This window comes from Peromyscus maniculatus, chromosome 3, assembly GCF_049852395.1.
Source record: "Peromyscus maniculatus bairdii isolate BWxNUB_F1_BW_parent chromosome 3, HU_Pman_BW_mat_3.1, whole genome shotgun sequence".
Classification (NCBI taxonomy): Eukaryota; Metazoa; Chordata; class Mammalia; order Rodentia; family Cricetidae; genus Peromyscus; species Peromyscus maniculatus.
The window spans coordinates 71752198-71777723 of NC_134854.1; the positions used below are offsets into that span (position 1 = coordinate 71752198).

The 25526-nt window shown below is 47.1% G+C and overlaps 1 protein-coding gene across 1 annotated transcript in view; it reads left to right on the forward strand.

Annotated features, from left to right (window-relative positions):
- The first annotated feature begins 1031 nt into the window (after nucleotides 1-1031).
- Nucleotides 1032-25526, forward strand: part of Gpnmb (glycoprotein nmb) — a 29670-nt gene continuing 5175 nt past the window's right edge. The window contains exons 1-9 of the mRNA XM_042273310.2: nucleotides 1032-1204; nucleotides 9154-9306; nucleotides 9929-10072; nucleotides 11885-12058; nucleotides 13745-13903; nucleotides 14216-14527; nucleotides 21321-21419; nucleotides 22520-22622; nucleotides 23441-23649. Of these exons, the coding sequence (XP_042129244.2) occupies nucleotides 1135-1204; nucleotides 9154-9306; nucleotides 9929-10072; nucleotides 11885-12058; nucleotides 13745-13903; nucleotides 14216-14527; nucleotides 21321-21419; nucleotides 22520-22622; nucleotides 23441-23649 (1423 nt within the window). The 5' untranslated portion in view covers nucleotides 1032-1134. The remainder of the gene's footprint in view (nucleotides 1205-9153; nucleotides 9307-9928; nucleotides 10073-11884; nucleotides 12059-13744; nucleotides 13904-14215; nucleotides 14528-21320; nucleotides 21420-22519; nucleotides 22623-23440; nucleotides 23650-25526) is intronic.

The following is a 25526-nucleotide window of genomic DNA, read 5'->3' on the forward strand; positions in this document are numbered from 1 at the left end:
AGCTGATCTAGAACTTGCTACATAGATCAGGCTGGCCTTGAACTCACAGAAGTCCAGGTACCTCTGCCTCATGAGTGCTGGGATTAAAGGAGTTCACCACAATGCTTGGTGTTTGTTTTTAATTGAAAAGTTTTATGTGTTGTAAAAAGCAAATAGAACTCTCTCTATATATTATTTACATTATACAAAACCAGTTTTTCCATTTTTCACTTGCTTCTCTGTATTGGAGATTTTGCTTTCTTGTGACTATGTAGAATCGTCCCTTCATTTCCAATCCATGTGTTTCTACACACTAGCTCCAAGTCCCTGTGTTACAATGGACCATAAGTCAGTGTGTTCCATAACCAGGACTTCTCATGCCCAGAAAGCAGCCATAGTGATACACACCTTAGAGACTACCACACCAGTGAGAGGTTCACATCGCCACATTTCCAAGTGTCTATAACCAGAAATGACTTGAGTGTATGAAATTTATGTTCCAGACAAGGCTGTTTCTACACTTAATGCAGTTACCAAATACGAAGTTTGTTCTGAGCAGTCATACTATGGAGTCAAGTAGATATGTCATAAACGGCTTTGGGCTACATTTCTCCACGGCTTGAAGCCTGTGGGCTATCCCGAGCTCATAATATCTGACCCAGCATGTAGTGTTTGTACCCATATCTGTATAGCACAATGGCACCTGATTGGAATGACACCTTGGCATCTGTCTGCCCTGGGCGGGGAGGGAATGCTAACTAGATGCTGCTGTCCAAATTCTGGAAAGATGCACTGTGTGAGCATCAGCGAAGACAGTTCACCAGCAAGGAAGAAGGTCGGAACAGGATGTTAGGAAATTCCCTTTAAGCTAGGAAAGGGGGCGGAGGGAGAGAAAAGAGAAGAGCAAATGTGGGATCACAAAATGAAAATACCGTGCATCCGAAGTCAATAAATAAACGCCAGGGGCGAGTGAGTCATGAGCACGAGTTCTTAAGAGATGGAATTTGAGAGATCAAGCCACACTGCTTAAAACATCACATGATCTTTCCCAAGCCCGGTATTTCATAAAACAGGAGGCTGACTCGGTGACTCCCGGTGGATGGGACTGGGGAGTGAGAGTGAAGCCCTGACTGATTGCGGGCGCTCGGACTCATCATGGAGAGTCTCTTCGGGGTCCTGGGATTTCTGCTGCTGGCTTCAGGACTGCCGCTCCAGGCAGCCAAACGTGAGTCTCATCCTCTCTGGGCGATTGCATTCGCTAGTCCAAGCAATGGACCCGGGCTCTCGAGAGGAGTTTAGGGGTCTGCAGGAAGCGGGATCTGTTCCCAGTGCTGGGACTGCGTTCTTTGCTTGGGGTTCATGTAGAGCAAAAGGCATGCAGCCACTGGGAGCCTTTTCCACCCTGGCCATATTGTGGCTGGAAGTGGGAGGAGAGCCTGTACCCCCAGAATAAAGCAAGTGTCCCAAACCACCCTCATCTGCTTCCTGCTCACAGGGCGGAGCTCTTAGATGAGGCTCTGGCTAACTTGGCAGAACTCCCCACCCCACCCCACCTCTGCACACAGGGGGGCACGCAGGGCGCGCTGCGGCTCCAGTGAGGATACTGAGGGACGAGCTGGCTCCACCCTGGGTGGGCTCTACCACAAGGGCCCTACTAACAACGCTGATTCCCGGTCAGTGGCAGCGGCGTCTTCTGGAGTTGGGCGTCCTGGTCCAGCATCCTTGGTGTGCAGCGCGGGTGGAGCAATGCCCCAGCACGCCCACTTGTCCCCGCCGCCGGGGTGTGGCTGTCCCGTTCCCGGCAGAGCTAGTGAGCAAGGGGGAAAGAAGAGCCACTCCACCTCCCTTCCAGGGGCCAGGCCAGGACCGGCATCTTCCCTGAGCCTGAGTGTGGCCGTCTGCCTGGTAATCTCAGCTAACCCGGGTACCCCAACGCCACCTTGGCTTGGGACAGTTCCAAAGGAGCGGGCCACCTCATCTCCCTGCCTCCTTTAGTGCAAGCCAGTCCCTCTCTTAGGTGGTCCTGGCTGGGGTGGATCCCAGGCCAGGCAGAGTGGAACCGCTGGGGACCCTGCACCAGGAGATTGACCTGGAACCGGGAAGCCGCCCAGTCCCACCACACCCCCGCCCTGAGTGCTCAAAGCCCCAGATGCTACAGACTTGGGGCGCCCCGCCCGCCCGAGACTCCACCTCTGTCCCCTGAGGTTTGGATTTCAAACTGTGGGTTTGGACTTCAAACACAGAGTCCCAGGTGGAATGTCCCACTTTGTGTCTAGGTGTTACGCCTTCACAGAGCGAGGAGAATCTGACGTTGTGGTTGTCCGGTTTCCCCAGATAAGGAACCCCGCCACAGAGAGGGCCAGGAATTCACCCTGGGTCACACCGAGAGCAGCTGGAAGGGAAGCATGCCATCTCACCCGCTGTCCTTCCTGCCAGGGTTTAGGGTAGGACAGTTGGCTCGTGCCAGCTGCTAGGCTCTAAGTTAGGTTCGCTAAGGTTTTTTTTTTCCCCATTTGCAAAAGTGGGTTCTAGAGTCTTGGGAGATCAGCTAGCAAAGGCGCTTGGCCAGAACACACATTCAGTGGCAGTTCTTACGGACCCATCTGCGCCCCACCCCGCCCCCCACCCCCACCCCGCACCGTGCCTCCCACGGACAGACTGATAAGAGCCTGGAGGAATAGGAAGAATAGGAAATGGCTGTTAGTTGTCCAAGTCCTCTCACTAAAACCCGCGGCTGTGCGGGCTGCATGGCTCACGCCTTTAATCGGGAGAGGCAGGTAGACCTCCGTGAGACAGTCTAGTGTAGATAGTGAGTTCAAAGACCGCCTGAGCTACATAGGGAAACGCCGCCTTGAAAAAAAACCAACCAACCAAACAGTAGCCAGAAATTGAGTAATAGGGCTGTCAGCCGATGTCTCAAAGCCCCAGCCATTCTCGGGCTTATACTTGTGTCTGGACTAAACATTCCAGACACAAAGCAATACCTGTGGAGTTAGCAGTCCTGACTCTGGTATGATGGATGAGGAGTCAGAAGTGCAGCCCAGGTACGGGGAGCCAGAGCGAAGAGCAGAACTCCTTAACTTTCACTCTGCCCCTGCCCCACCCCCGGGGCTAAAGTTTGCCTGCTCTTGGGCTTCTCTGGTTTTCAGTTGAACTTCATTATTTTAGGACAATTGTGCACGCATGCGAAATTGAAAGAAATAATTCAGACAAGTCCCAATATAACCTTTACTCAGTTTGCCCAAGGGCAAAATTAGACAAAACACAATCAAGTAACACAGCCAAGATCCTAACGGGGTGGGGATGGGGGAGGCAGGACAGTCAAAATACAGGACATGCCCATTGCCACCCCAACAGTCCCATGACCTTTTATAACCAATACCTTCCTCTGCCCAGCTCCAGTTCCTGGCCACTAGCAATCTGTCCTTTAAACAATCTTACTTATTACTCTTATTTCCAGAATGCCACACAATGGAATTTTGTACAGTATGTAACTTTAGATGCTGGCCTGGGGTTTCTCCTTAGTACAGTTTCCTGGGGGTTTATTGACATTGCTGTACTAATAGGCTGTTCCTTTTTCTTTCTGAGTAGTAAGTAGTCCATGGTAAGGACGGACCATTTTAACCCCTCACCTGCTGAAGGGCATCAGAATTATTCCATTTGTGCTTTTCTGAGTAAAGATGGTATGAATTCTCACGTGTGGATTTTTGTGTGGTTACAAGTTTCATTTTTCTGGGATTCATACCAAAGAGTACAGTTAAGACAAGTTATGCCAGGCATAGTGGTGCATGCCTTTAATCCCAACACTCGGGGGACAGAGGCAGGTGGAGCTCTGTGAGTTCGAGGCCAGCCTGGTCTACAGAGTGAGTTCTAGGACAACCAGAGCTACATAGAGAGACCCTGTCTCAAGACAACACACACACACACACACACACACACACACACACACACACACACACACACAGACAAGTGAGACAGTGGTTAACTGCATGTTGACTTTTATTAGAATTTAGCAGGATGGCTTCACCTTTTCACGTTCTCACCAGCAGTGTGTAGTGACTCAATTTTCCTAGGTCCTTGCTGTCACTTGGTAGGCACGGGCACTCCTTTTTACTTGTGAGGTAGTGACTCATCAGTGACCCTCTAGTGTTTGATGTCTACACATCCTCTGTAGTGTGCTCTCGAGTCTTTTCCCATTTTCAAACTGAATTGCTTTTTAATGTGGCAAAAGTGTGGTGTGCTCCTAGCCTGTAGCTCTCCTCTGCTTCTTCCCACAGGATGTCACGGAGCAGAGGTTTCTAACTTGAATACGGGCTCTTACATCAGTTTTTTCTTTTATGTATTATGCTTTGGGTGTTAATCTAAGAATTATTGTCTAGTTCTAAATCCTGATGTTTTCATCTCTGCTTACTGCTTTTTAAAATGTGTCTTTTCTCTATTGGGTTATTTTTCTTGTTAAAACCTTTAAAAGGGTGCCGGGCGGTGGTGGCGCACGCCTTTAATCCCAGCACTCGGGAGGCAGAGCCAGGCGGATCTCTGTGAGTTCGAGGCCAGCCTGGGCTACCAAGTGAGTTCCAGGAAAGGCGCAAAGCTACACAGAGAAACCCTGTCTCGAAAAACCAAAAAAAAAAAAAAAAAAACCAAAAAAACCAAAACAAAACAAAAACCTTTAAAAGGGTGTATTTTCTTGTGAGGGGGTGGTGCCTGCAGTGTCCACTAGAGGGCGCCAGAGCTCCTGGAGCCGGAGCGTCTGTGAGTTCCCTGACATGGCTGCTAAGATCAGAGCTCCAGTCCTGGCCAAGTGCTGCGGGCACCCTTAACCAGGAATCGTCTCTTCAGCTCCTCTAATGAACCTATGTCTGGTCTGAGCTCTGGAAGGGCAGATCGGACAGGCTTGCGCCTGGCTTCCCTGTTCCTCCACTGTTCCCTGTATTTTTCTTTTCTTTTTTCTTTTTTTGAGACAATTTCTCTGTGTAGCCTGACTGTCCTGGAACTCGCTCTGTAGACCAGGCTGCCCTCCAACTCACAGGGATCGCCTGAAAGGCATGCGCCAGCACACTGGCTGTTTTTCTTTGACTTCTGAAATGCACAAGCGGAGGACCACTCTGTGTGTTTTGTCAGCGTTGTTTGTTTGTTTGTTTGTTTTCTGGTGGTGCTGAGGTTCAAAGCCAGGGCCCTTGCATGCCTGCCAAGCACTGTGCCACAGGGCCACACCCTAACCTGAGCTGTCGATTGACTGCGTCTCTGGAAACACTTCCTCAGAATCTGAGGGCAAAGACACTTCCTCAGAATCTGAGGGCAAAGAGGGCTTGTGGGCGTGAAAGGGGTGGCTGGCTCTCCTTTCCCACTGGATTGAAGATGACCTTGCTGGATCCTATCGCTCTAGACCTAGATGTCTTCATCTCTACAGTGAGTTTGAATGGAAGCAGCTTAATCCTTTCCACATGACTCCAAAGTGAACCTCCAGTTGTAAACATTGGTTGATAGACGATCTATTCTTCACTTAATGGGAACGGTCGGGTGGGAAGGGTCCTGAGACTTATTTGGGGTTTGTCTGGTTTGAAGGCTGAGGTCACACAGTCTATTTATGACCCAGACCATGCACCATGACTCCTAGTTCAATGCTACTTCCCACTGCCTCTGCCTCTCTCTTGTGAAAGGAACAGGAGGTTAAGGGATGCCTCAGTGGGTACATTGCCTGCCTCAAGGCACAAGCCGGAACTTCATATGCAGCACCTACAAAAAAAAATCAGGGCATGCACAAAAACAGGACCTACACCCACCAGTTAGTACAAAGAAGACAGAGACAGGCGGATCCATGGGGCTGTGGCCAGCCAGTCTATCCTAATTGGTGAGCTCTAGACCAATGAGAGACCACGTCTCAAAAGGAGGAAGACGGCACTTCTGAATAAGGCACTTGAAATTGCGCGCGCGCGCGCGCGCGCGCGCGCGCACACACACACACACACACACTAAAAATAAACTGGGCAGGGGATGTAGCCCAGTTTCCCTAACATGTGAGCATTTGCCTTAAATGTGAGGGGCCCAGAGTTCTAAGTATCCTGTCCCATCACTCTACTCTCCACGTAAGAGGTAATATCTTGAATAGAAAATATTCGTGCATGCTTTCAAAATGGTTTCTCTGAGTATCTACTAAATACCACACCTCATGGGATTTCTTCCAGCATCTAAGACATGAAGACAGTTTCTGGTCCACAAGAGTTCATGGCCAAGATGTAGGATCATATAAATTGATGAGAGAACAGTTGCAGACAGTGTGTGGTTAGAGGCTGCCTTTGGTCACAGTTAAGCTTTGGGCTGGAATATAAAAGGTTAAGTTTCTTATTATGTCATACATTCAGCCCAGAAGTAGTGTCTTAGGGTTTTATTGCTGTGAAGAGACACCATGACCACAACAATTCTTATAAAGGAAAGCATTTGACTGGGACTGGCTTACAGTTCAGAGGTTTAGTCCATTATCATCATGGCAGGAAGCATGGCAGCATGTGGGCAGACATGGTGCTGGAGAGGTCCCTAAGAGTTCTGCATCTGGATCTGCAGACAACAGGAAAAAAGAGACACTGGGCCTGGCTTGGGCTTCTGAAACTTCAAAGCCCACTCCTAGTGATACACTTCCTCCAAGAAGGCCACACCTCCTAATAGTGCCACTCCCCGTGAGCCTATGGTGGCCATTTTTATTCAAACCACCAAAGATAGTCAGGACCAGAGCAACGACTCAATAGTGTCATCTAGGCGGTGGTTCTTTCTTTCAGCATTCTAATCTGACACCACCGATGTGCTGGCTGTTTCTTCATATCTGCATCTTCATGGTTAAACATGGCTGTGATGTCCAAGAATCATGCCAGTTATACACCTCTGAAGTCAGTTCTGAAGAGAGAAGGCTGAGGCTATTTCTCATGTGTCTTCTGTAAAGGAGGAACACATCCCAGAAACTCTAGCAGACTTCTTCTCAGCTTCCCTAAGCCAGGATATAATCATCTTCCCCAACTCAAACTGCAAGGAAAGCTGGGGAAATGAGCCTTTGGAATTATGATCTTCTACAGATGAGGATCTATTACCAAGGGGATTCAAAGAGGAGAGTAGGCAGGCAATGGCTGCTGGGTAAGAATCAACCAATCTGCTACAATATAGACCACATGCATAGAGACCACATGACCAGCAAAGTTTTCAGGCAAGACAAAAACCAACAACCACCAAAAATCTATCAATTTAAGATTATAAAGAATTTTTCAAAGAATTACAATAAATTTCAGAGAAACCATTCAAAAAAAAGAGATACAATTAATATTCAATGGTGGAGATAAAATGGAATCCAGTTATAATCTCCCATACTACAAGAAGAGGTAGACTTGGTGCATGCCTATGGTCTCAGCCCTTGAGAGATAGAGGCACAAAGGTCAGAAGTTCAAGGTTATCCTAGGCTGCATAGTAAGATGAGGGCAACCTGGACCACATAAGACTGTTGAAAAAAATCAAAATAAATAAATAAGAAAAAAAGTAAAGAAAGATGGGATAGATAGAAAACAAGATGGTAGGTTCAAATAAGAATAAGAATTAAATAAGAATACGTGCAGGTTAGAAGTAAAAGAATAGAGGCTGGAGAGATGGCTCAGAGGTCAAGAGCACTGACTGCTCTTCCAGAAGTCCTGAGTTCAATTCCCCCAAACCCACATGGCAGCTCACAACCATCTGTAGCTCCAGTCCCAGGGGCTCCAATGACCTCTTCTGGAATCAAATGGGCACTCCATGAACATGGATCACAAACATATGCAGGCAAAACACCTACACACATAAAATAAAAATAAATCAATCTTTTTTGAAAAAGTAAAACAATGGAAAAAGATAAACGCTAGCAAAGTAGTCTTCAGAGGAAGAAATATTTCCAAGAATCAGAGGGTTAATTACTAATAAGGAAATAGCCAATTCAATCACGAAAGTAATAATTCTAAATGCATGTATACCTAACAACTGAGCTTCAAGGTACATTTAAAAATAGACAGAACTGGAAAAAGAAATAAGGTACAACCCTAACCCAGATAACATTTTTTAAAAATTCACTCTATTTAGCAAATATAGACTATAAAATGCATATGCTTTGAATGGGGGATGTTTGTTTTTGAGACAAAATCTCTTTCTGTAGCCCAAACTAACCTTGAGTTCATGGCAATCCTCCTGTCTCAGCTTCCTGGGTATAGGTATGATGCAAATGCCTCACTCTACAAATTTACATGGAATATTCACCAAGATGTATACATAGAGTTTTACTATGAACTCTCCCGTGCTGTAAAGACATATATATATGTCTGTTGGCATTCTGAGAGCATCTCCAAGCTTGGCATTCCTTTAGACAAAATGGTAAAAGAGGGTAAAAACACTGGGGGAAGGTGCAAATCTGCATGAAGAAAATGGCATCCAAGTTTCCCTTTAAATACTATTTCCACATTTAAATATTTGGAGAATATATTGGGAAACTAAGTGAAGCTAAGAAAAACTGGCTCTCAAAATTTTTTCTTAAAAGCTGGGCTTTGTGCCCAATGCCTTTAATCCCAGCCACCCAGGAAGCAGAGGCAGGTGGATCTGTGTGAGACTGAAGCCTGATTGGTCTACAGAGTGAGTTTCGGAACATCCAGGACCATGTAATGAGATGCTATCTCAACAAATAATATTTTTTCTTTAGTTCTCTAAAAACAGCGTCAGCAGACTTATTATTTTTACATTTACTTGTTTATTTGTGCTGGGGCGGGGCCTGTGTGGAGGTCAGTGGACAAGCCTCGGAATCCCTGCTTCGACCACGAGAGAACTCTGGTTGTCAGTCTTGGTGGCCAGTGACCTCACCTACTAAGACATCTCACCAGACACTTTTTCTTTCATTATGTAGTTCTGACTGGCCTGGAAATCACTGTGTACACCAGGCTAGCCTCAACTTCCCAAAGGTCTGCCTTCCTCTGCAGCCTGAGTGCTAGGATTAGTGTGTTCCACTGCACCCAGCCAGACACCTTTTAAGCACCTTTATTTACTTGATATATTGGCAGTACTATACACAGGCTTCCCAATGTTCTAAAATGAAAAGCTTCGTTGATCATTCTCATAGAAGTGCTAAAAGAGAAATGGATGCAATAGACAAAATCTTTTGTTTTCCAAACACTAACATAGGATTTCGTGATGTGCTGGGCCATGAGCAGTATCCAGGTCACATGAGGGTGCACAGCCAATTACGTGGCTGGTCTTCTGATGAAAATGAGTGGAATGAGAACTTGTACCCAGTGTGGAAGAGGGGAGATGGCAAGTGGAAGAACTCCTGGGAAGGTAAGTCGGAAACCCCACTCCCGAAGCCACAGCCTTGGACGCCAGGGCTCAGGCTTCTGTGAGTGATAGTCATTTGGTTTTAAGATGAACATCTACAATCTTTAACATGTGCCTCCTCAATCCAAAACACAGACTTTTTTTTTTTTGCTAGTGTGTGTGTGTGTGTGTGTGTGTGTGTGTGTGTGTGTGTATTGGTGTTTTGTCTGTATGTATATCTGGGCACCACATGTGTGCCTGGTGCCCAAGGAAGCCATTAAAGGGCATCGGGTCCCTTGGAACTGGAGTTACAGATGCTTGTGAGCTGCCCTGGGGGTTCGGGGGTTAGACCAGGGTCCTCTGTAAAAACAGCCAGTACTCCTAACCACGGAACCATCTCTCCAGCCCCGTTTGTTCTCACCTTCAGTGACTTTTTTCCATGATTAGAAAATCCTGTAACTACTCTGACTTATTTTTTTTCTATAATATTGTACTATGAAAGCTAAAGTTAGTGTCCAGGAAATAAATTTAACCCACTGTCAAAAGGCATATGGACAACATGGTCCTTACCAATAGATATTACTTTGTTTTAAACACCTGGGGGAAGGCCTTCTGGGGGAATGAGCTCCCTTCTCTGTTGCCCTAGGGGGTCGTGTGCAAGCGGTCCTGACCAGTGACTCACCAGCTCTGGTGGGTTCCAATATCACATTTGTGGTAAACCTGGTGTTCCCCAGATGCCAGAAAGAAGATGCGAACGGCAACATCGTCTATGAGAAGAACTGCAGGAATGGTAAGAAGACGAGCTCTCCTCCCCGCAGCCCCACCCAGGATGCTCCTCTGTGATCCTAATGCTCGTAGGCGCTGTCACCACCCCCTTGCCACCTCCTCCTCAGGCTGTCTGGTTACTTCATCAACGCCAACCTTAGCCAACCCTCCGTAGCAAACTGGTGGCTCTCTGCCCCTTGGAACCTGCTTTTGTGGTGGTGGTGGTGGGGTGTTTCACTTCCTTTTCAATTAGCCTGTGTTCACTGTACAAAATATTTGTCCTGTATGTACACCATGGACTTTGATCGTGTCCACCTCCAATTCTCCTGTCTTGTCCCTCTTGCCCTCACTGGTTCTAGCTCTTCTCAAATACTCCCCTTTAGGCTCTACCATCGAGATGGGAGGAACTCAGAGAATTAACACCTGCCTGGAAAGTGCAGGGCCCTGGGTTCCATCCCCAGGACTACACACACATTCAAAACTCTAGATGTATATTTCCTCCATTATCACACTCGGCTTGTCCTTCCTGTCCACTGGACAGAGAACACCTTGTCTGTGCTCAGAGTCTTATTTTATTACCTGATTTCGACCAAAAAAAAAAACAAAAAACAAAAACAAAAAAAAAAACACCACCCAGGGCCCCACTTAACAGGTTTATTTCTATTGACTAATATTTTTTAAGCAAATGATGTTCTGCTGGTACAGATGCTAAATGTGCGTGCTCTGGTTTTGTTTCACTCTTAAAGAAGTTCATTGCCCACGTTGAAACAGCATAACTGCATCAAGGAAAATTATCTCGTGAGGATTGTTCCCTCTCGAGAACTCAGATAACCACTGAGATTGTTCAAACAGTGAAGATGCTCCTGCGCTGTGAGCTGACTGTCTCATTTAAGGCTTTTGTAAATGTGTTGATGTATCCATTCCCCATTAATTTTTTATCTCCCTTTGAGGAAAACACTAAATTCTGTATGGACAGGGGTTAATTATTTATCTAGTGGTAAGTATTTAATATTCTCTCTCTCTCTCTCTCTCTCTCTCTCTCTCTCTCTCTCTCTCTCTCTCATCTTCCTATATAGCCCAGGCTAGCCTTAAACTCGAGATTCTCCTGCCTCCAGAGTGTTGGGATTACAGGTGTGTGTTACTATACCCAACTTCTTATTTTTAAAGAAAAAAAGAAAGCTGATTCTGACCATGATGATAACACATGCTGGTAATTCCTACACTTGGGAGGTTGACACGGGGAAATCTCAAGTCTGAGGCCAGCCAGGACTACATAGCAAGAACCAGAGTTTCTCTGTGGAGCCCTGGCTGTCTTGCAACTTGCTTTGTAGACCAGGCTGGCCTTGAACTCAGAGATCTTCCTGCCCCTGCCCCTGCCCACCAAAACACTGCGTTTAAAAGCATGTGCCATCACACCTGATTTGAGGCATCTTAATTGTAACAGAAAACTAGAAAGTACTCAAAGGCCGATGGAGATATGTTAAAAGGACACAGGAGCCAGCTCAAAGGGGTTCTCTTGGCTGTATTTGGGACCATTTAAGAATAAAAAGGAGCCGGGCAGTGGTGGCGCACGCCTTTAATCCCAGCACTTGGGAGGCAGAGGCAGGCGGATCTCTGTGAGTTCAAGGCCAGCCTGGGCTACAGAGTGAGTTTCAGGAAATGCGCAAAGCTACACAGAGAAACCCTGTCTCAAAAAACCAAAAAAAAAAAAAAAAAAAAAAGATGTTAGCTCTGTAGCGGCTTTGACGGTGGTTCTGGGAAAACGAAGGGTTTGAGTGCTGAGCACTGGGCATTTGGAGGCCAGAAAACTAACTCGGCCTGCTTGTTTCTCGATTAGATTTGGGGTTCACTACTGACCGATATGTCTACAACTGGACAGCAGAGGCAGAGGACGGTGACTGGGAAGGCGGCAGCAGCCAAAGCCAGCACCTCACATTCCCTGACAGGAAGCCCTTCCCTCGCCCCCACGGGTGGAAGAAATGGAGCTTCGTCTACGTCTTCCACACACTTGGTTTGGTTTTTACAAACTCTTAGCTCTTTACATTTCGGTCACACTTTAACGTTGTCTCTCCACATTCTCTAACGAATGACAGCGCCCACCACTCTGTTGCTTTCCTCACTCGGGTGAACATTGAGGGAAAAATGAAATCCTGGTGAGGGGAAAATGAAATCCTGGTGAGGGGAAATGAAATGCTGCCTCACCTCGCCAAGTCTGCCGGACACCACAGAATAAAATGAGAATGAGAAGCAAGTGAATTTGACTCTCTTACACAACAGCAGAAGACTATTCTAACGTAGTGCTATGTAAAATATTTATTTGAACAGTACACGGTTGTTCGTTCACTAATTTGTTAGTGTTCTAAGTGAATAGTGAATGTTAAAGAAGCGTACGATCTATGGGAAATTTGGAAACAGAACACATACAAAATACAAGAATCATCTACAAATGACATCAGAAATGATTGCTATTAAATGGTGATGTTTTCAGTGTTGGTATTTCTTGTTTAAGATCATAATGGATACACATTTTTATTTTGCTATCATAGCATTTGACTATATTATGTAAACTTCCTTACATTGTTTTAATGGCTCCATACTACACCACTGTGTGAGTCTGGTACAATCTAAACACCGTTTTTCTCTGGCATGGTCTACTCTCTGGTTTCCAAAAACAGAAAAGGAGTTCATTCACTTCGCCGCATTATTAGTAAAGAGTTACTTTAAGAGGAACAAAATTAATCATTATTAACAAGGCTGCTGAATTCTAGTACATCACTAGACTGCCAAGTATATGGGTCAGTGGTAGAATGCATGCCTAGCATGTACAAAGTCCCGAGTTACAAAGTTAGCAACACACACACACACACACACACACACACACACACACACACACACACACACACACACCTGAGGCTGAATATTTGGAATCTGCTCCAGTTGAGCAACTCTTAGATTTCTAAAGGTTTGGTCCTTTCTCCGAGAGCATCCTTTTACCTCAGCATTAGCAAAGCATGCCATTCGAACAGCAACAGAATAGGCCAGACATCACACCTGTCTGAACCTGGCTTTTCCCGGTGCCCTCGCAGCCCCGTTGGTCATGTCCCCAAGCCTGTCACTCACTGACCTGCCATGTCTGTGGCCAGCAACTGTGAGTTTCAGGATTGGCTGCAGCGGGAAATGGGATGAGTCAAATGTGTTTGTGGAGGCAATCCATTTTTATCTGTGATCCACAGTTGCTCTCTCAAGTCTTGCTTGTTTTAGGTACAAGTACTTCTAGAAAGTGGAAGTCTAGCATCCCAGAAAAATCTGAACAGCCATACCCACTTACTTACATAATTGCTTTTTAAATGGTAACAAAAATAAGGTAGATTTGTGAATAAAGAGCATTTTTCCCAGATACCTCACCATGACATTAAATGCTTGTCATTGAAACTTAATAAAATGTTCATCTGCAAATTAGGAACGAATTTTATTGCCCCACCAAGGAGCTCTCTAGCCATAACCAGCCGTGTGCAATTACCTGCATGTAACTGTAGAGTCACTTCATCGGGTTTTGCATAGAGCCCAGCCCAGCCCCCCTTTCTGGAGCTTCCAGTCTGTTCTCTCCTCAAGGCAGCCTTTAACTAGCCTTTCAGAAACAGCTTTGTCTAATGATTGTGTCATGTCACCAATAACTCGAAATATCCATCTTCCACAGGTCAGTATTTCCAAAAACTGGGTCGGTGTTCAGCACGGGTTTCTGTAAACACAGTCAATATGACACTTGGCCATCAGGTCATGGAGGTGACTGTCTTTCGAAGATACGGCCGAAGATACATTCCCATCGCGCAGGTGAAAGACGTGTATGTGATAACAGGTGTGTGGTGTGAACTCACAGCATTTAGTCCTTTTGACATCAGCAGATTAGGAGAGTCAGCATGTAGTGTCTGGGTGAGGGTAAGACTTACCTGGCCTCTGAGCAGAGCTGAAATATGGAATTCTGTGGTACCCTACCTGTTTCCCAGCTGGGACACTCTAAAGTTTAGTATGAGACGATCTCACTTTAATCTTCAGCCAGAAGGCATCACTGTAGCCTCACACACACACACACACACACACACACACACACACACACACACACAGTCTTGCAACAATGTGTTTTCTTCCTTTCTTGTGTTACATCTTCCAGATCAGATCCCTATATTTGTGACCATGTCCCAGAAGAATGACCGGAACGCGTCTGATGAGACCTTCCTCAGGGACCTCCCCATTGTATTTGATGTCCTCATTCATGATCCCAGCCACTTCCTCAACGACTCCGCCATTTCCTACAAGTGGAACTTCGGAGACAACACTGGCCTGTTTGTCTCCAACAATCACACTTTGAATCACACGTATGTGGTCAATGGAACCTTCAACCTTAACCTCACTGTGAAAGCGGCAGTGTCTGGGCCATGCCCTTCCCCTTCACCCACACCGCCGACACCCAGCCCCTCTTTAAGTGAGTACTCTCTGGGTAATGGAGCTGGGGGGCGGGGATGTGGTGGATTTTCATTAGTTATTAAATAACTTAGTCAATCAGCTTGAGACACTGTGTAGCCCTGCTGGCCTTGACCTTGATATTTGAAGCTAGGCTGGCCTCAAACCTGGAACAATTTCAGGCTGTTAAGTTGCCATCGTCCATTTTTATTCCTTTATAGAATGTTTTACGTTGTAAAATTAACCCACATTTCTTAGTAAAAATTCAAGGAAACCACGAAGAAGCCTAGCATAAAGGAAAGGCCCATGCGTTCTCTTCCCGAGTTCAACCTGATGTTGCTGGCCATGTTTCTGTCCAGATCATTTTCTACTTGTTTTTTTGTTTTGTTTTGTTTTAGATTTATTTATTTATAATGTGTACAGCATGTATGACTGCAGGCCAGAAGAGGGCACCAGATCTGTTTACAGATGGTTGTGAGCCACCATGTGGTTGCTGGGAATTGAACTCAGGACCTCTGGAAGAGCAGTCAGTGCTCTTAACTTCTGAGCCATCTCTCCAGCCCCAATTTTCTACTTGTTTACAAACATCCTGTGTGGACACATAGGTTTTGTCATTTGGGACTTTATGTAAACGGTTCATGCCATATGCTTTGTTCTGCAATCCCGCTCTCTTCACTAAAGGAACACCGACAGCTTTCGGTTATTGTTGCGCAAAAATCTGTCCCACCTGTTTGGGCGGCGGCACGTGTTCACAGGCTGTACCAACAAACACTGCGCATGCTTGTTGGTGAGCGGCCAAGGGATTCCCGGGTCCAGTCACAAATGTAGCAGGACTGGGCCCGTCCAGACAGACAGCGTCATCTTAGTACTTCTCTAGGAAAACTTCCTTCCTTCTTTCTTGCTTATTCTCCTTCTAGCCCTCCCCTTCCCTTCCCCCAAGGTCTCACATAGCCCAGGCTAGCTTCAAACTCGGGGTGATGAGCCGGAGCTGCTCCCCCTGCCGTCACCTTACAGCTGCTAGATTGCAGGTGTGCTCCACCACACCAAACACGGGACTTTTCGAAAGCTGGCCAAGTCCTCTCCCAGCCGAGTACGTCCCTAACCCCAAGAACCAATTTCTTTATCTCTAAGTATGGGTCGTCTTCCTTACAAATAGGACAGCTGTAAAATTCTAAATAAATTATGCTTTTAGTGTCTAAAAACCTGGTTAAGTCACTTAATTTTGGCTTTTTAGAGCCGCATTTTTATAAAATCAGCCTGTTTTTCTTAGAAGCTGTGTTATAGCCTATATAAAAATATTTCTGAAGGCAGCTTTGAAGGGTGTTTTCCCTATACTGTGCCGTAAAACAAAAGCCAGTACCCCATGTGCTCAGTGTTACTGAGAAGGGAAGAGGCCTGCTTTATGCAAAGGAGCCAACTCAACCATAATCAAGTGAGAACGCCTTAATGCAGCTGGGGTGGGGAGGGCTGGAAACAGGGCCTGAAGTGATTACAGAAGTTAACCATGACTTTTTACATTTTTAGTGGTGTGTGTGTGTGTGTGTGTGTGTGTATGTGATGTATACATATATGTGTGGGTCACCTCACTTCACACCAGTCTATGTATGAAGGCCAGAGGTTGATGCCAAGACTCTTCCACTATGGCTTTTAACCTTACATTTTGATACACGAGCCATTGCTGAACCTGGGGCCTGCTGTGCCAGCTAGGCTGGCTGGCCAGGAAGCCACCTGGGATCTACCTGTCTCCACCCAGCCCAGGGCTGGGGTTACAGGTGTGTGCCACCAGGTGGCTGAGCATGACTTTTAAATGGATTTGTTTCCCTAGAGAACATTTCCAGCTATGCAGACCATATAAATGAGTTTGTATTCTTTTTACAAAATTTTATATCTATTATTATTATTAGTAGTAGTAGTAGTAGTAGTGGTGGTGGTGGTGGTGGTGGTAGTGGTGTGTGTGTGTGTGTGTGTGTGTGTGTGTGTGTGTGTGTGTGTGTGTGTATAGACATAGGGCATTGGTTTTCCCCTTCCACACAGGACCCAGGGATCAGACTCAGTTTGTCAGGCTCACACAACAATCTTCTTTCTCCACTGGACCATCTCACTGGCCCAGCTTGTATCATTGGACATTATTATTTGGCAAAGAAGCATGTGCCCTGTGTTTTTGTGAGGAGCTTCAGGATAAAGTCCAGCTAAACTCAGAAGCCAAGGGCTCCAGGAATGCAGCTGAGAAGCAGAGTGCAGGCCTGGCTCCAGTCCCAGCACAACAATAAATAAACAAGAACCAGCTTGAAGCCCTGTCTCAAAAATAAATAAATAACCAAGTGCAACCCCAGACCTGAAAAACTGTAGCCAAGTTGAAGAGGACACTAGGCAGCTGACTGAATCATGAGAGTGGAACACATGTCCTATTTTTCTACTAAAGAACTTTTTCTTTATCTGATTGCTCTTGTTCATTTTTTAGACTTTTGTGAATAAATCTGAGGAACAGGACAACCTTTGTAAGACAGATGCTGGTCAGTGTAATGTCATGTGTATTATATTAAACATCACCATGTGCATGCACACACACACACACTCACACACATGCTCACACACACACACTCACACACACACACTCACACATACACTCACATCCTATTGTGTCATGTGGTTTCATAGTCAACATCTCTCACATTGACCTCTGGGTAAGATGGAACTGAATTTTTCTCACCCACCCTTTAAGGTCTTCATTTTCTCTCCAGTGATCTCTAATAAATGTGACTTTACAGATCCAACATCTGCAAACTCCACATGCATCTGTATAAGCACTATCCACCTAAAGCAGGACCACTGACTCTCATGGTCTTTTTCCTAAGGAAATTTTATTTTAAAATACAATAGAGTCACGGTTCTATACTCAAATTGACAGCTAAATTCTGCTCACCCTGAACTTTAAAGGGGATCCTACAGCTCTCAGGGAAGAACTAAGATTCTTCAAAAACCTTGCACAAACCAGCCTCCTGCTCTAGAGCCCATCAGGAAAGACTGAGTGTATGTCTGCAGACATCTCCACAGGGCCACGGCAAAGTCAGGGATACTCCCTGTCCTGTCCTGCTGATGACCCACTGCATGAGAATCCAACAGGGTCAGGATCTCTCTGAGCTTCGTGGAACAGCATTCTCCAATGTGGCAAGGGAAGGTTCTCAGAAAGGCACCAGGTGTGGGCATGTCACCCTCAGGAGGCTCTGAGAAGCCATAGAGATCTCCCAGCCGGCTTCCTCCTTACATATTATGAATTTGAGCACAGAACACTTTTTCTTCCTTCCCTCCTTCCCTCCTTCCTTCCTTCCTTCCTTCCTTCCTTCCTTCCTTCCTTCCTTCCTTCCTCCTCTTCTTTATCTTCCTTCTCTCATTTTTTTTACATCCAGGCCCCAGTTTTCCCTCCTTCCTCTCCTCCCAGTCCCTTCCCCCACCTCCTCTTCCCCCCCATCCACTCTTCCGTTTCTCTCCAGAAAAGGTCAGTCCTCCCATGGATATTAACCAAACATGGAATACCAAGCTGCGGTAAAGACCAGGCACTTTCCTTGGTCTCAAGGCTGTGCGAGACAACCCACTGTAAGAAAAGAGTCCCAAAGCCAGTAAAAGAGTCGGAGACAGCCCCTGTTCCCACTGTTAGGAGTCCCACGGGAGGACCAAGCTACACAACTGTCACATATATACAGGGGCCTGGGTCAGTCCCGTGCAGGCTCCCTCGTTGTCAGTTCAGTCTCTGTGAGCCCCTGTGAGCCCAGGTTAGTTGATTCTGTGGGTTTTCTTGTGGTGTCCTTGACCCCTCTGGCTCCTGCAATTCTTCCTCCCCGTCTTCCCCAGGATTCCCCGAGCTCAGCTAAAGTTTGACTGTTGGTCTCAGTGTCTGTTTCTTTCAGTTGCTGAATGAAGGCTCTCTGATCCAGGCACCCATTTATGAGTCTAGCAGAATATCAGAACATCTTAGGAATCATTTCACAGGCTTCTTTCCTTCCTTCTTTCTCTCTTTCTTTCTTTCTTTCTTTCTTTCTTTCTTTCTTTCTTTTTTTTTTTTTTTTTTTTTTTTTTTTTTTTGCCAGTCCTGATTGACTCTGTCCTAGGTCTCCGGGCTGTCCAGCCTTCAATGTGGTGGTCTCCAGTAGAGCAGGAGTATTCTTCTGAAACTGTGGGCCGGGATCCTCTCTTTTCTTTCTTCGGTTGTTTTGAGTGGGTCTCACTCTGTAGCCCCAGGAATGTGCAACCCTTCTGCCTCTGCCTCTGGATTGCAAGTGTGCACCACGTCTACTCTTTTTCTGGCTTCTAAACTTTTTAAGTTACTTCCTTTGTGTGTATGGTCACTTGTCTGCCCGTGTGTCAGGGAACCGCATACATGCCTGGGTCCCAAGTAGGCTGGAAGAGGGCACTGAATCCCCTGGCACTGGAGTTACACATGATTGTGAGCCTCCATGTGGGTGCTGGGAATGAACCCGGGTCCTCTGGAAGAGCAGCCAGTGCTCTCAACCACTGAGCCATCTCTCCAGCTCTATTTATTTTTTTTAGATGAGGATCTTTTAAACTTTAACTTCCTCCATTATCCATTTCAATGCCTTGTGGGATTAAAGAGAAGATAAAGATGAGCATCATCATATTTTCCTTTTAGACGTTTTTTTGTTAGATTTTTGTTGTTGTTGTTTTTTCAAGACAGGGTTTCTCTGTGTAGCCCTGGCTGTCCTAGAACTCACTCTGTAGACTAGACTGTCCTCAAACTCACAGAGATCCGCCTGCCTCTGCCTCTGGAGTGCTGGGATTAAAGGCGTGCGCCACCACGCCTGGCTTCTTCTTAAGGGAAGATGAAGCTGGGAGGGGTAGGAGCCCATCACTGTGGTGATGGGTAGCCTGGCAGCAGGCAGGCAGGTATGGCACTGGAGCAGCAGCTGAGAGCTCACTTCCCAACTCACAAACAGGAAGCCAAGCGCACTTTGAGGATGACAGGAAGCTTTTCAAACCTTAAGCACCCCTCCCCCATGACACCCCTCTTCCAACAAGGCCACACCTCCTAATCCTTCCCAAGCAGCTACAGGGAAACAAGCATTCAAATGCCCTGTGACTTACGAGAGTCATCTCATTCAAAACACCTCAGTTGGTTTTGTTGTTTAAGACAAGGTCCCACATGGTAGCCCAACTCAACTATGTAGCTCAGGTTGGTCTCAAACTCACAGCAATCCCTCTGGCTCAGCCTCCTGAGTACTGGGATCATGGGCATGAACGCCACACTTGACAGAGAAGCAGGTTGTATAGGCTTTGTCTCTCTTCGGTTTAAATGGTTCAACCCGGGAGGACAGTAACATTAATTCTCTTTTGTTGATGAGCAAATAGAGGACAAGATGACTGAAATGATGTGTGAGCAAGCGCGGGTGCTAGCGTTAGGCCAGAACACCTGCGTCCGATGAAAAGGGAACTCCTCTACCGGGGCTGTTCGTGTGTTCTGACGGGGCTTCCACTTCTCATTTGCTTCCTGAGTTTAAAAAACATCTGGGGGCTGAGCAGTGGTGGTGCACGCCTTTAATCCCAGCACTTGGGAGGCAGAAGCAGGCGGTGAGTTTGAGGCCAGCCTGGTCTACAAAGCGAGTTCCAAGACAGCCAGGATTGTTACATAGAGAAACCCTGTCTTGAAAACACAAAAATTTAAAAAAACAAAAAATCTGAGGTTGTACTTTGAACTTGGGTGTGGCTCAGCAGTACAGTGCTTGCCTGGTGTGGGCCACAGGCCTCGTTCCCATCACCAGCTCCACCTGAAAGGGAGAGACTATTTACTGCTGAGTCCTTGCTCCGCCTCTGGGTACTTGACCTGACTCGATGTCCAGAGAATGAAGAAAAGACAGACAGACACATACTCAGACAGAACCCTGGAATCTGGTAGTCTGGGCTCTCAGATGGAGAAGCCTCGGCACCCCAGAAGCTTAGCATCTTTATTATATATGGGTGAAGGGGGAGGCGGGGTTACTGCACACAGCTGGATCAAGGGGAATGGGTCAGCTCAGTGGGAGCAGTCTTGTAGGGGAGCGGTCTTCAGGCTGTGAGCTCCTGGGAGACAGCTGTGGTGGACATTTTCCACACATGCTGTCAGCACTCCCAGAGACCCCCGAGGAAGGCTTGGCATTTCTCATGGAGCGGAGACTTGGGGGCCCTTGATCCGGCCATGCCCATGTCAACAGCACAAACTCATCCACTTAGGTCTTTACTCGGGGCTCCCTGTGCTCCCTACAGTTTATGTATGGAATTAAATAGCCATAATGCCTAATCTATAGGAACCTACACACATTTACTTCAAATTTCTGCCTTAATTTAAAAGCCCTAGTTCTTGATGCTTGATTAGTTTGGTTTTGGCTTTTGGTTTTTAGTCCTGGCTGTCCTGGAACTTGGGATATAGACTAGGCTGGCCTTGAATTCACAGAGATCCTCCCGTCTCTGCCTCTGTCTCCCGAGTGCTGGGATTAAAGGCATGTGCCACCCACCGTGCCTGGCTTCTTCTAAGGGAAGATGGAGCTGGGAGCAGATGGAGCCTGGAGCATGACAGTTCACACTTAAAATCCTAGAACTTGGGAAGTATGGGCAATAAGACCTGGAGTTAAGGCCAGCCTGGGCTATACAGTGAGTTTAGACCAGCCTAGGCTACGTGAGTCCCTATCTGGAAAAAAGATAAATGCCAAAATCCAGCAAAACAAATAATAACATATGGACAAATGTCTTTATTTTGTGTTATATCATGTTACCTCTACTACATTCCTAGTCCCTATTTATTTTAAAGTTTTATTACTTGAACTTTTTAGTGCCTACAGGTTACACCTCCATGGAGCTGAATGACATTTCCAATGAAAACTGCCAGATAAACAGATATGGTTACTTCAGAGCTACCATCACAATTGTCGGTAAGGCTAAAGACCAGTGGGGAGGGATGCTGAGGTTTGCAAGGTCACCCATTCACTTTGCTGACACTAGAAGGGTAGAGCTGAAGGAGCAGGGTCACCTCTCTTGTCCAAGGTCTCATAGTTTCTGTGTTCCACTCATCCACCCGCCTGCCTCATGCTTTCTGGTAGAGACTCATCCCCCAGGCAGCCCACAGGTAAAGAGCCTAGGCTTGGATCCCATGTGAGCCTCCAGGAATCTCAATGGATCAGGGGAAAGAGCCAGCATGGGGTGCCCATGCTCCCGCAGTGACTTACCAAGTCACTCTTGTCTACCTGTGAAGGGGTACCACAGGGCTGCGTACCTCAGGTCCTGCCCCAAGGTCCCAGCAGAGAAAGCAGGTGGTGCCACAGCCCAGCCTGGACATCCATGTATCTGGAGACAGAGCTGGAAACTCCAGCTGTGTGTGCACTGTCTCTGGGGACGGGATCACCACCTGTGACCCAGGAGCTGGTCACTCTGTGAGCGTGGGGGCAGCATCTGCCCAGGGCCCAGTCACCTTTTCCTAAATATCCCCCAGAAGGGGTGCTACTTTCTGCAAACTTCAGGCTCTAGAGAAAAGACTCTCAGTGGGCAGAACAGTTTCATGTGACTGTGAAAATACTGTATGGACATGAATGCAAAACTCTGGGGATGCATTCCCATGGTTGGTGGCTTTCTCTTTAGCAAGAAGGCTGTCTCTATTTTTCCTTCTCGTTTGTTAAGGGGCATCTCTTAGTCTAAGTTTCTGTAATAGGGTATGTAGGCGTGGGGGCGTTAAACAGTGGAGGGTCATTGCTTGCTGTCCTGAGGCTGGATGTCAGATCCATGTCTGGTGAGGAGCACTTCCTGGTTCACGGAAGGCCACCCCCTTGCCATGTCCTCACATGGCAGAGGGGACAAGGGCGTTTCCTCAGTTCTTCCCTAAGGGCGCTGATCACATCTCCAACAGAGGCTTTGTCTCCCCCCCCCCACCATACCATAATGTGGCTGGGATTCCAACACAGGAAAGAGTCTATGGCAGAGTGGCTTCCCTTGGTTTCTGTTGTATTTTAACATTTCTCTGCGGTGGCTGTTTTACTAGAGGGAATCCTAGAAGTCAACGTCATCCAGATAGCAGACGTTCCAGTGCCCATGCCCCGGCCTGACAACCCCCTGATGGACTTCACTGTGACCTGCAAAGGGGCGTAAGTACAGCGGCGTGCCAGAGGAAGGCCAAGTGAGGACCCCAAGCCTGCCTAAAGGGCCTGGCCACTAGTTATCCCATTGAAGTTGATTCAAAATCCTACATGTTAGAGACCTCAGAGGAACTGGGTGTGGAAGAGGTGTTAGATGTCTGTAATCCCAGCAGTCAAGAGGCTAAGTGAGGCGGTATAGTGAGCCTTTCTCTCAAAATAAAGAATAAAGAGGGGGCAGGGTAGAGTGCATCCCGGCACACACAAAGCCCTGAGTTCAAACCCCATCACTACACAAAACAGGACATGGGGTACATGTGGAGGCTGGACAATCAGAAGTTCAAGGCCATCTTTAACTACATAGTGAGTCTGAGGCCAACCTGGCTACATGAGACCCTGTCTTTAAAAAAGGGGGAGCCAGGCAGTGGTGGTGGTGGTGGTGGCACACGCCTTTGATCCCAGCACTCAGGAGGTGGAAGCAGGTGGATCTCAATGAGTTTGAGGCCAGCCTGGTCTACAGAGTGAGTTCTAGGACAGCTAAAGCTACACAGAGAAACCCTGTCTCAAAAAAAAGGGGGGGGGCGGGGAGTGGGGGGGGAAGAAAAGCAAAAAGCCCTTGTTTAAAACTGTTATTATAGAGGCATGCACAGTGTCTTGTCTATGCCTAGAATCCTAGCTGTTAATGCACTGAGGCAGGAGGATCACCATGGGTGACCAACAGTGTGAAACCCTGTTTCAAAAATAGCAAAACCCCTCAATACCACCAAAAACGTTGCCTTCTCTTCCCCCTCGTGTGATCTGCGTGCCTTCACCCCGCTCCCACGTCACAGCACTCCCACGGAAGTTTGTACCATCATCTCTGACCCCACCTGCCAGATGGCTCAGAACAGGGTCTGCAGCCCTGCGGCTACGGACGAGCTGTGCCTGCTGTCCGTGAGAAGGGCCTTCAATGGGTCTGGCACGTACTGTGTGAACTTCACTCTGGGTGATGAGACAAGCCTGGCCCTCACCAGCACCCTGATCTCTGTCCCTGGCAAAGGTAAGGTTTGATTTATAATTTTATGAGCATTTCCTGCTGCAGAAGTATACATCCAATATTAATAGAGCCCTCAAAGGCTTCATTAGCAATGATTATCTCACAGCAAGATTCTTTGAACTCTTGTTAGTAAGGATTTAGGAACTGGCATTAAGCTGGATATGGTGGCACACGCTTTTAATCCCAGCACTAGGGAGGCAGGTGCATTCCTATGAGTCCCAGGCCAGCCTGGTCTACAGAGTGAGTTCCAGCCAGCCAAAGCTACATAGACAGCTAGCATTAAAACTCAACCACAGATCTACTTAGCACAGTCTGGGGGTGGGGGGGGGAGGGGGGGACTTGATGAAAGACTGGCCAGAGAAAAGCCTGTCGGTGAAAGGGCATCATCCAGACCACAGGCCAGTGATAGTGAGATGGGATAGAGATGTGATTGAGATGTCATCACCGCACTGGCCAAGAGGTGTGTATTTCCAGAAGACACCCAACATTAAAACAAACAAAATGGCAATCATGAAGGAGAGGCCTGAAACCAGGGTTTCAGGAGAACCCCCCAGGGCATGGAGACTAAGCCAAAAGAAATGAGAAAGTTAGTTGATATCTCTGCCCCCTCTGATTCCCATGTGGACTTTTAAAAATCTTCCTCAAGTCTACTAAGAGTTGCCTGAGACAGTACCAGCCAACTCACCCCCTCACCTGGAAGACTGCTCCTTGAGTCAGGCTTGGTGTTTCTTATCTCTGATCCTAGGATTCAGGCACCCACGGCAGGAGAACCACAAGTTCAAGGCCAGATTGGGCTACAGTGTGAGAGAGCTGAGTGTGGTGGATCACATCTTTAATCTTTTTAATCTCAGCACTGGGAGGCAGGGGCAGGCAGATCTACATAGGCAGCCTGATCTGGGGAGTGAGATTCAATCTACAGAGGGAGTGAGACTTTGTCTAAAAACAACAACAACAACAACAAAAACCTGTCTAAGAACAAAGTTGCAAGGTTTGAAAAGCATCCTGCCCCTTAAGGACAGGGTACACTGGAGCCTGCCAGGGAGCTGCGGAAGAGAGTGAGCGATACAGTGAAGCAGCCAGGCTTCTTGTTTCAATGTCCTGACCTCCAGGAGCTGTGGAGTCACAGCTGCCCCAGTTCCGTCTTTAGAATTACCGGTAGAGTCTTAGCTTGCTGGCCACGATGGGGCACACCTTTAACCCAAGCACTCAGGAGGCAGAAGCAGGAGGATCTCTGTGAGTTCAAGGCCAGCCTGGGCTACAGAGTGAGTTCCAGGACAGCCAAGGCTACACAGAGAAACCCTGTCTTGAAAATCCAAAAAGAAGAAAAGAATCTTGGCTTATTCCATTTTGTTTCCTTATGCTGGCAAGCCACTGATCTCCTGCGAGGTTTGTGGGTTTAACTGTTAGCATTCTGTGATCTTTTTGTTCTAATGAATAATCAATTTAGATATGACTTAAACCCATTATCAAAAATCAATAAAGGGGGCCGGGCAGTGGTGGCGCACGCCTTTAATCCCAGCACTCGGGAGGCAGAGCCAGGCGGATCTCTGTGAGTTCAAGGCCAGCCTGGGCTACCAAGTGAGTCCCAGGAAAGGCGCAAAGCTACACAGAGAAACCCTGTCTCGAAAAACAAAAACAAACAACAACAAAAAAATCAATAAATGGGACGGAGGTGGAGCACAGCGGTAGGGCACTTCCTTGGCATGGGTGAGGCCATGAAGCTCTGGGTTCCACCCCCAGCATCATAAGAAAAAAAAGAGAAATTTGAGGGGGTACGGTGGACATGCCTACTCCCAACACTCAGGAAGTTGATGCAGGAGGGTTGCAAGTTCAAGGACTGCTTGAGCATAGGCCCATTGTGAAATCAGAGAGAGAGAGAC